The sequence below is a fragment of the Cannabis sativa genome, chromosome 1 (assembly GCF_029168945.1).
Source record: "Cannabis sativa cultivar Pink pepper isolate KNU-18-1 chromosome 1, ASM2916894v1, whole genome shotgun sequence".
NCBI lineage: Eukaryota > Viridiplantae > Streptophyta > Magnoliopsida > Rosales > Cannabaceae > Cannabis > Cannabis sativa.
Genome location: NC_083601.1, coordinates 7,701,955 through 7,713,399, shown reverse-complemented (window position 1 = coordinate 7,713,399; position 11,445 = coordinate 7,701,955). Strand labels below are relative to the sequence as shown.

General features: G+C 32.7%; 2 protein-coding genes across 2 annotated transcripts; one reads left to right on the top strand and one right to left on the bottom strand.

Annotated features, from left to right (window-relative positions):
* Positions 1-493: 493 nt before the first annotated feature.
* Positions 494-2,017, bottom strand: LOC115717944 (uncharacterized). Its single transcript, XM_061110083.1, has one exon. The coding sequence runs from the start codon at positions 2,015-2,017 to the stop codon at positions 701-703; it is 1,317 nt and encodes a 438-aa protein (XP_060966066.1). The 3' UTR covers positions 494-700.
* Positions 2,018-3,665: 1,648 nt separating this feature from the next.
* LOC133030573 (BEL1-like homeodomain protein 9) lies at positions 3,666-6,714 on the top strand. Its single transcript, XM_061103363.1, has 4 exons — positions 3,666-4,521; positions 5,390-5,835; positions 5,936-5,996; positions 6,091-6,714. The coding sequence occupies exons 1-4, from the start codon at positions 3,946-3,948 to the stop codon at positions 6,448-6,450; spliced, it is 1,443 nt and encodes a 480-aa protein (XP_060959346.1). The 5' UTR covers positions 3,666-3,945; the 3' UTR covers positions 6,451-6,714.
* Positions 6,715-11,445: the final 4,731 nt, after the last annotated feature.

Below are 11,445 nucleotides of genomic sequence, written 5' to 3'. Positions count from 1 at the left end.
GAAATTCTCATTCACTTTCTCTTTCTGTCTTCATCTTCTTCTTCTTTCTTCTCATCTATTCTATATTATGTTATATTATTTTATAACAATATGTATATATTTTTTTATTATTATTATTATTATATATAATATTATATTATATGTAATATATACGTATATTATATAATTTTTTAGAGACAAATCAATATATTAATTTAATTAGTTTATATGTTATAACATTCAAATCTTAATAAGATGTTTTTATTTAATTGTTAAGTACAACAAATTAGTAAAACGGAAGAGGGTTTCACTGCTATCTTTTTATTAGGATTGTATATGTAAGAGCATCTCCAAAGAGACACCAAATTTGGTGTTACACTATCACCAAATTTGGTGTCAAAAATTATTTCTACTCCAACCACAACACCAAAAATTACACTAAAAAAAATATTCCTTATTATTATATTAATTTTTTAATAAATTAAAAAAATAATATCATATTAATTAACAAAAATTACCACAATTGTTATATTTAAATAAACTTACTAATGTGATTAAATACAATAATACTGTAAAATCGGCAAAATTCGATAAATTAAAATATCATATTGCAATAACATAAATATTACATTACTAGAGAACAAACATTACATTCATGACAAAAAAATTACATTAAATTAAATTAAACTTGAAACACACACTTAAAATTAATTAAATTATATTAATTTTGTGAGTTACCATATTCGTCCCACAAGTGTTCGATTAATGCATTTCGAAGCTCAATGTGAGCATCTTTATCTTTAATTTTTCTATGTCTGGCAAGAAATTCTTGAAACCGAGCATTATCATCTTCTACCATCTCAACTTCTGGACTTGGCACTTCGACACGCTCTTCAATTGGTGCATTTAGATCACGTTCATCTTCTATTATCATATTATGCATAATAATACATGAAGTCATTATATCATGTAAAACCGTTTTATTCCAAAGACGTGCCGGTCCAGCAATAATTGCAAATCTAGATTGCAATACTCCAAATGCACGTTCAACATCTTTTCTACATGCTTCTTGTTTCATTGCAAATAGTTTCTTTTTTGGACCACGTGGATCATGGATAGTTTGAACAAGAGTGGACCATTTTGGATATATACCATCGGCTAAATAATAACCCATATTGTACTCTTTTCCTTTAATAACATAATTAGCGGGTGGAGCAATACCTTCAGCCAGATTAGCAAAAAGATGGGATGCCTCTAACACATTAATGTCATTATTAGATCCTGGTAAGCCAAAATATGCATGCCATATCCGAGAGATCATAGTCGGCCATCGCTTCAAGAATAATAGTCGGGGACCCACTACGACCGCATATTGTCCTCCCCAAGTGCTTGGACAATTTTTCCATTTCCAATGCATACAATCCAAACTTCCCAACATTCCTGGAAAACCTCGACGTTCACCAATGTGGAGTAGTCTTGCAACATCATGAGCGTTGGGTGATCGGAGATAGTGGGCTCCAAACACCTCAACAACAGCACGACAAAATCGCTTCAAGCTTTCTAAAGTTGTAGATTCTCCTATTTTGATGTATTCATCGGTAGCATCTGCCGGCATACCATATGCTAGCATACGAAATACAGCTGTAACTTTTTGCAAGCCTGATAACCCGAGTTTTCCCATTCTATCCCTTCGCTGGACAAAGTAATTGTCATGTCTTTGTATAGCATCCAAAATACGAAGGAATAAAGCACGACCCATTCGAAATCTTCGGCGAAACATCAAATCGGTAAATCGAGGATTCTCTGTAAAATAGTCGTTGAAAAGATTACGATCAGCATTTTCCCGGTCACGGTTAATAACTATATGACCAGGAATCGAGCCTCGACGTGAGCTTTGATTTTGTTGGTGTTGAGCGATACAAAAATTATTGTTAGCAGTGATTTGACCTACCACTTGCATTTCTATATCATCATAATATTCATCATCTGAAGAAGACGATGATAATAAATACGATGAACTACCAGGATAAGAATTCATATTTTTTTCAAAGTTAAATTGTATATATTTTTTGTGTGCCTCATATCATGTATCATATCCATATTTTATAGTGTAAACATTCTTATCTTCTGATTCCAAAATTAAAAGATAAGAAATCTAGTGATTTAATCTTGGCCGCTGAAATTATTTCACCACGATCTCAAACGTTGCAGTGTGTTGTCACATCACAACCTTATCTTCTGATTCCAAAATTAAAAGATAAGAAATCTAGTGATTTAATCTTGGCCGCTGAAATTATTTGACCACGATCTTAACCGTTGCAGTGTGTTGTCACATCACATCCTTATCTTCTGATTCCAAAATTACAAGACACAAAATCTCAGTTTAATCTTGGCCGCTGAAATTATTTCACCACGATCTCAACCGTTGCAGTGTGTTGTCACATCACAACCTTATCTTCTGATTCCAAAAGTAAAAGATAAGAAATCTAGTGATTTAATCTTGGCCGCTGAAATTATTTGACCACGATCTCAACCGTTGCAGTGTGTTGTCACATCACATCCTTATCTTCTGATTCCAAAAGTAAAAGACAAGAAATCTCACAGTTTAATCTTGGCCGCTGATATCATTTCACCACGATCTCAACCGTTGCAGTGTGTTGTCACATCACATTATTATCTTCTGATTCCAAAATTACAAGACAAAAAATCTCACAGTTTAATTTTGGCCGCTGAAATTATTTCACCACGATCTCAACCGTTGCAGTGTGTTGTCACATCACAACCTTATCTTCTGATTCCAAAATTACAAGACAAAAAATCTCAGTTTAATCTTGGCCGCTGAAATTATTTCACCACGATCTCAACCGTTGCAGTGTGTTGTCACATCACAACCTTATCTTCTGATTCCAAAATTAAAAGATAAGAAATCTAGTGATTTAATCTTGGCCGCTGAAATTATTTGACCACGATCTCAACCGTTGCAGTGTGTTGTCACATCACATCCTTATCTTCTGATTCCAAAAGTAAAAGACAAGAAATCTCACAGTTTAATCTTGGCCGCTGATATCATTTCACCACGATCTCAACCGTTGCAATGTATTTTCCTTTCCTATATAATCTCACACTTCTCATTCAATTTGATCACATCTCTTCAACATATTTCCTAAATAGCTATATTTTCTTCAAAAATGTCTTCCATTCGCGGTTCTTCTTACTCAGTAGAGGAAGATGTGCACTTGTGTCATGTCTATGTTGACATTTCTCAAGATCCAATCGTAGGAAGAAACCAATCAGGTAATAATTTTTGGGCAAGAGTTCAATCAGAGTACCACAAAGATGGAAAATTTAGTAATAAACCTCGCCCAGTAAGATCTTTGCAAACTCGAATGTCTACTATTAATAGTGCAGTTGCAAAATTAAGGGGATGTATCAACCAAATTGAAAATAAAAATCCAAGTGGTGCTTCAGCAGAAGACATTGTAAGTGTTTGTTATTATAATTTATTTATTATTACTATCTTATTTTTCAATTTTCATTAACGTTATTACTTAATTTATATTGCAACAGTTATAATGTAAAATATCTCTTAAATTAATGTTGGATTCTCAATATCTCTTAAATTATAACGTTATTACTTAATTTTCATTAACGGGTGTCGAATATGCCAAATAATTAATGTTGGATTCTCAATATCTCTTAAATTATAATGTAAAATAATTTATAATTAGATTTGACGTTGAACATTGCTTATATATATAGACAAGATGAGATGATGAGTGTACCAATGGACAAACAAAAGAGTACTCGTGTGTATGAGTCTTTCTTTGTCAGCTAATAATAAGCTTAAACATCCAAAATTAAGCCACAACTCTCTCTCTCTCTCTCTCTCTCTCTCTCTCTCTCTCTCTCCATACATATCTTCTTATTTTCTCCAGCAATAATAACTTTGCTCAAAGTTATCTATCCATGGCGGAGGGTTTTGAACTTTTTCATGTACCCCAAAAGGTAGTGAGAACAGAAAATAAACTCCAATATTCTGCACCATTACTCTTCCAAACCAGTCCTACTCCTACTACTCCTCGCTCACAACAACCTTCACTCTCCATTTTCCCCCCAAACGACGCCGCTTTTACTTTTCACAATGACCAAATCTCATTACCGTCTTCTAATCGCCATGCAACGCCCACCAACTCACCACCACCATCATCATCATCGAATCCATCACAACCCCTCCACCGACTTTTCTCCGACGACATGCGAAACGGTGTCGTTTCGTTACGGCCGCTGGATCGTTTGTCGTTTCCGGACTCTAGATTGAGAAGCTGCGTTCCATTGGGTCCGTTCACTGGCTACGCTTCTATTCTGAAGCGTTCGAGTTTTTTGAAGCCCGCACAACAACTTCTGGAGGAGTTTTGCGGGTCGGGTCGCAGGGTTTGGAGCGAACCAACGGACGATGATCTGGGTTGTAAATATCCGACTGGTGTGAGTGATTGGGTTGGGTATCAGTTTAAGAACTCGAGGCTAATTTTCATGCTGGATGAGGTACTTATTTTTACGTAGACATTACTTAAAAAATTCAAGTTATTTTTATTTTATGTTCAGCTTGTTTTAAGATGCTACACTTTCCTTATTAGTTACCAAATAATTAAAAATAAGGGTAAAGTTTTTTTGTTAAATTTGTATTAGCTAGTTTCACTTTAATTTGTTCTTGCTATCAATTACTCTCGCAAGTTGATCCTAAGTATGAGTCTGATGATATTTTAGTCTCTTTAATTTTTTGTACATTTTTTTTATTAAAATAAATTCATTTTATTATATTTCATAATTGAATATAGAGACTTCATTCCAAACCCTAATCTTGTATATCTCCTCGTGACTTAGCTTTTTGTTTTATTTTTTATTATTTTCGTTTTAATATCAATATTTTATTTACTGTCGAAAATATGTATATTTTTTTTTCCTAGTTTAGTATAGTCAAGGAGATGGTCATTTGTTTTTGTTGAAGAAAAATAATGATGATTTGATGGTTACAGTAGTGTCAGTTTGGAATCAATATCTCGGGTATAGATTATTTGATTTGATCTGATGCAGTAGTCTACTACAGAAAAAGAAATTAAAAAAGATGTATTGTCTTGTCAATTTTAAATTTCCCAGTTCAACTTTTTTTTTTTTACTTTTATACATATCTATTTGTTTTATCTGTATTGTGAAAACCATTATTATTAATGTTTCTCTTGAAGAAGAGATGAACAACATTACTTGTTAAAGAAGGTTATCGAAATGTGAGACGCTCTCCTGTCCACTACCACTAGCTATGGATATAGATATAGGTCCCTCATGATTATATGTCTGATGGGACACTCTATAAATAAATAATTATAAAAATTAATGATAATTATTTGTTAATTAGGTTTACAAGAGATGCAAGCTATACTGCCAACAGATACAATCAGTGGTTAGGTCGTTTGAAACAGTGGCTGGGCTTGGAAACGCAGCACCGTTTGTCTCTTCTGCTACGAGAGCCATTTCAAACCACTTTGGTTCCTTGAAAAATTCCATTATGGACCAACTCATCAACTCCTCCTCTGCCAATGCCAAAAACAACGCAAGTAATAGTAGTCGTACTAGTACAGCTGGCTTTGATTACTCCAATAATAATAATAATAATAATAATACTAGTGGTGTTAAAGATGATCGCATTTCGAGATTAGTTTGGGCATCTAAAACAGGCCTAGCTCGTAACCCAATTCACAACTTAACAAATTTTCCCCGTTCTGCTTGGCGATCCCAAAGAGGACTCCCTGAACACGCTGTTGCCGTACTCAGAAAATGGCTCTTTGAGCACTTCCTTCATCCGTACAAATTCTGTTTATCCTTTTTTTTTTTGGGGGGATATTAAAATATAAAAAACAAATTATAAGTAACGTCATGTTGTTTTGTGTTTATTTTTGTTAAGGTATCCTACCGATTCGGAGAAGCAAATGCTGGCTCAACAAACTGGGCTATCAAGGACTCAAGTGAGTGAATCTTTTTCCATTAATTGAATCGTGCATTAATTTTTAAGTACTGTTGTGTAACACTACAGTAACTGATTAATTTTCATTTGGGCAGGTTTCGAATTGGTTTATAAACTCAAGGGTAAGGCTATGGAAGCCAATGGTTGAAGAAATACAGGATCTTCAAACACAGCAGCAAACTACTCAATCTCATTCACATACGACAATGAACTGTACTCCTAATGCTACTACTCCATCTCTTAAATCGTATGTTAATAATGTTGGTCACTCTTCTTCAAGGAATAATATTAACAACAGCTCAGGGTCGATGGCTTTGAATGTGAACGTACAAAATAGTTATGAGGGTGAGTCATCTCCACACTCCTCACACTCATCATTTTCCAGGCCCATTGGAGAAGGTTTTAACTTCGTTAGTACTAGTACTGGTGAAGCAGTTTTCAAGAACTGGTTTTGAAGATATAAGGAAATTTCAAATGTACTGTACTTATATTATTACGAAACCTATATAGCTTCGTGCATGAAAGTATAGACTAAACTAATCTACGCTATAGCTGATTATATAGGTAACCCAAATATGGAAAATTAGTAGCCGGGTTGATCTTTAGGTTTAAGAATTAAGAGTTATCTCTATGTAGCTACGTACGTAGTATATAAATATTTTGTTGATCACTGTTGTTGTTGTTGGTTACTAAGGTTATGAATGTTTTCATTGTGATTTCGAGAAGTGTTTAACATTTAGTTATCCTATTCAAATCTAGCTTAGAGCACCACCACTACCAAAAAAAAATATTTACTAATACTAATTATAAAGGGTAAATATTTTGGACTATGCTTTTTATAAAAGTTATTGATGATTAGATTTTCTATTTTGTCATGACATAATAAATTTTGTATTTTTTAAATTGTACAAATAAGATTATGAATTAATTTTTTGTAAAATAAAATTTAATAATAATTCGATCTAAATGTGTTATGATAAAACTGTTTATATTTTTTTTTATATGTTCGTGTTAGGAATTATGTTCAAGTTAGTTATATTATAAAAAAAGTTATCGAAAATTAAGCTTAGGGTTTTATTTTTACTATTTTAGAAAATATAGGGTTTATTTTATTATTTAACAAAACAGATATTCTAATTTGTAACTTTTACAAAATACAGTTGCCAAAATGGTATTAACATTCTTATGTTGTGATTAAAAGACCCGAAGTTAAAATTGTTATTCACAAAAATCACAATTTGTTGTGACTAAACGTGTTTTTAGTCACAATACGTGTTATGACTAAAACTAAATTAGTAAAAATTATAGGTTAAAGTCAGAATTGAGTTCATGATTGGGAAACTACATAACCTGACACTTTAATTAGACTTATTAGAAAGAATCAGAAAAGTGCAGTTGGAAGATTCTGAGTTGGTCAAGATTTGAGAGGAAATATTGGCGGGTCAGCCTAAGTACCTCTCAATCTCGAATAATAGAATGCTACTTTATAAAACTCAAGTTTGTGTTTCGAGTAGTGATGAGCTCACAAAAAAAATACTTGATGAGACTCATAATACGTCTTATTCATTGTATCCAGGAACTACCGAAATGTACTAGGATTTGAAACCCTATTATTGGTGGTGCGGAATGAGGAAAGACGTAGTAAAATATGTGTCCAAGTGCTTAACTTATCAACAAATCAAAGCAAAACATCAGAAACTGGCACGGTTATTACAATCATTAACGCTCCGTGAGTTGAAGTGGGAAGATATTACAATGGACTTTGTGGTTGGTTAACTTATAACCACAGAATTGTATGATTCAGCATGGGTCATAGTGGACCATTTCACAAAGTCAACACAATTTTTGCCGGTGAAAACCACTTAACCGTGGATCAGTATGCGAAGTTGTATGTAAAGGAAATAGTACGTTTTCATGGGGCTCCAAAATCCATTGCTTTAGATAGATATCTAAAATTTACATTGAAATTTTGAGTGAGTCTTCAGAAAGTTATGGGTACAAAGCGTATGTTCAACACAACTTTTCACCCTCAGACTGATGGACAGTCTGAAAAGACAATACATATATTAGAAGATTTACTACGAGCATGTATTATGGACTTCGAGGGTTCATGGAGAAAATACTTTCCTTTGATAAAGTTTTCCTACAACAATAGCTATTAAAGTACAATAGAGATGGCTCCCTATGAAATGTTGTACGGTAGAAAATGAATCATGATTTGTTATCTTTTTTATTACTGTTGCCCTTGATTTTTCCCAAATTACGTGGACCTGGATAAGGATGACACGTGGAGCCGTAAGGACCAGCACTTAAGGAAATCAACTAAGTCTTAAACGAAAGAGGAGTGTCTCAGGGAAGGTGTCTCCCGGAGGAGACATAAGGAGTATCTTTACCCTCCGGGAGGTTAGAGACATGCCAAGGTAGTTCGGGGAGGTATTGAAATCTCTTGAACAATCACTTCGCATTTAATGCCGCATGGGGGAAGATGTATTGAAATCTCCATAAACGACATGACAGATGGCGTAATCCCCCTTTTTCGGCTATTACACTGTAATCAATAAGGCTAGTGACGAATACTTTATGAGGAATCATACATCAATCAAGAGGGGAAAAAAGATTATATCCACCTAACTCCTAAGATACCTACGGTATAGGTCATGTACTTCCTATTTTGTATCTGCTAGGAATATGTGCCCCTATGAAGTTAACACAGAAAGACAAGTGATCCATTCCTAGGGATCACCCCAGATAAACACTATAAATACCCCACAAACATACTGAAAAAGGGTTGGTCGAACATTCTGGGTTTAAAAGAATCAAAGAGAGAAAATAGGAGAGAAATCCACCAAGAACATTCTCTGTAATAAGTACTCTCATTAATAAAAAAGACTCATGGACTAAGGCTCATTAATGCCCCAACCACGTAAAAATCTCATGCATTAAACTTTCTACAGCTTTTCCTATATATATTATTTAACTGGTTGCCGAAAACCTCGGTCAACAATTACTATTATTATTTATAATATTAATTATTTGTATCAATTTTTTAAGTTAGACTAATATTATTATTTTAATTGATGAATATTTTTGTCTCTTCTCTTTCCTAGTGCTACATTTTTTAAACTCAATTAAGATGTATATACATAAACTAATTAAGATGTATATTCAAAGTAACTATGAAATAAAAAAAAAACAAATATTATAAGTAAATGAAAAGAAAATAATCAAATGTATAAAAAAAATATATTAATTTTAATTTAGATATTTATATATAAATATATAAAATTAATTGAGTAATGTATTCGATTGCCTCTACAAAGAGAAACAATATTAATTTTTAGATAAATCGGTGTGAATAAAGAAATATTTTACTTGTAGTATTTTTTTAATGAAATATAATATATATTGTGTTTAATTGTAGTTAATAAGTATAATACTTACATAGTTTGTAAACAATGTGATGTTAGATAAATTAACAATAAACTCAAAATCTATTTGTATATAATATAGAACACGATAATAATATATGATAATTAAGTATATGCATACCTGATTGATCCATAGTGATTACCGCAATTTGATAGTATAATACTATCAACTAAGTCTTCCTCCTTAGATCTATAAATCAGAAGCAGTTTATTTATCTGATTATCAAAAGGTATACAATTGTGATGAGACAATATGTATTTATAGAGTTATGGAGGGGACTTAGCTACAAAACTCTAGTTGGATTGGGCCTTCTCATCAAAGGCTTCAGTTAACTAGAAAAGCCCACACTTCTGCTTCACCTAGACTTTACACACAGATGCTAAACCCATTAACAATTGATCACCAACAATATGGGCTAACACAGCAAAGAACTATACAATCAACCCAAGTTTTAATAAAACCAATAAAATTTAATGTAAGCCCAAATAAAAAGTCTAACATTCTCCCACTTGGGCTACATTAATTTTTATACATATATATTATATTAAAATAATTTTGTTTGAAAACGACTCATGGGTTGAACAACTGGAAAACATTTATGGCCACTTTAAAATTGATAATTCTCTGATAGCATCTCAACATACCGGTCCAATTTAACCTTTGATAATGAACTATGACAATCATATTGTTTTTAACTCAACAAAAGACATTCATAATCACAAATACCAAAGTATTAAAATCGACATGGTCAATAAGTCTAGTAGTGTGGTAAGGAATTATTTTCAACATGTGATCAATTTAAAATAACATAATATCTTTATCAGTCCTCAATTTCACTAATATTGTGATGCTCAATAAATAAGCCAGTGAAATTAATCATACACTACTTAAAATAAGTTAGTGTCACTAAATATGCGTAAAAAATTAAGCCAACAAAATATCATTGTCATTAAGCAAATAAATTTAAAAGACAATGATCACAACAATATGAACCATATGCTTTTAATTCAATCATTCTCGAGAATATAACAAAACATAATTGAAAACATATCCATTCAATAATAAAATATTGAAACATAAAATGTAGTTCATAACTTTATTTAGAAAATTATAAATAATAATTTCTAAAAACAAACAGAAAACAAAACTCCCACTAACCCAAAAGATCAAAAGATTCTAAAATACACATATTAACAACATGTTTATTAAACAACACAACACTTAACCTTTGGTTAGAGGATCTGCTAACATCGACTCAGTCTTGCAATTTTGATTGACAATGTCTCATTTCTTGACCAAGTCTCTGACAGTGAGATACTTTATTTCCATTTGTTTAGAAGCATTACTAATCTTGTTATTCTTTGAAAAGAAAACAGTAGCATTATTATCACAATAGATTAGCATAGGTGTGGACATAGAATCAACCACTCGTATCTCCGAAATAAAATTCTTCAGCCACAAAGATTGCAAAGATGCCCCATAACAAGTAACAAACTCAGCATACATAGTAGATGATGTGATCAAAGTCTGTTTAACACTCTTCCAAGAAATAGCAGCACTAGGCAAGGTGAAAATATAGCCAGAAGTTGACTAAAATTTGAATCTGAATAACCAACAACTCGAAGATTGTCAATATGCTTATACACAAGCATAAAACTCTTCGTTCTTTGCAAATATCTCAAAACTTTCTTGGCTGCAACCCAATGATCATGGTCAGGATCAGATAAATATCTCCCAAGAACATTGACTACGAAAGCTATGTCAGGTCGAGTGCAAACCTAAGCATACATCAAACTCCCTACTACACTTGCATAAGGGATGTTCTTCATTGCTCCTCTTTCTAAGTCGTTCTTAGGACATTGTTGCTTAGTGAACTTGTCCCCTTTCAGAATAGGAACAGAACCAGCTTTACATAAATTCATGTTGAACCTTTTGAGCACACGATTAATGTAAGCTTCTTGAGATAAGCCAAGAACTTTTCGATTCCTGTCACGATGGATCTCAATCCCCAAAACATACGA

What these genes read in the sequence shown, in the direction of transcription:
- LOC115717944 (XM_061110083.1), bottom strand. Translation starts at nt 2,017, where the DNA reads ATGAATTCTTATCCTGGTAGTTCATCGTATTTATTATCATCGTCTTCT.
- LOC133030573 (XM_061103363.1), top strand. Translation starts at nt 3,946, where the DNA reads ATGGCGGAGGGTTTTGAACTTTTTCATGTACCCCAAAAGGTAGTGAGA. An exon ending in TTTGAGCACTTCCTTCATCC is followed by an intron (nt 5,836 to 5,935) that starts GTACAAATTCTG and finishes ATTTTTGTTAAG; the next exon opens with GTATCCTACCGATTCGGAGA. An exon ending in CTGGGCTATCAAGGACTCAA is followed by an intron (nt 5,997 to 6,090) that starts GTGAGTGAATCT and finishes TCATTTGGGCAG; the next exon opens with GTTTCGAATTGGTTTATAAA.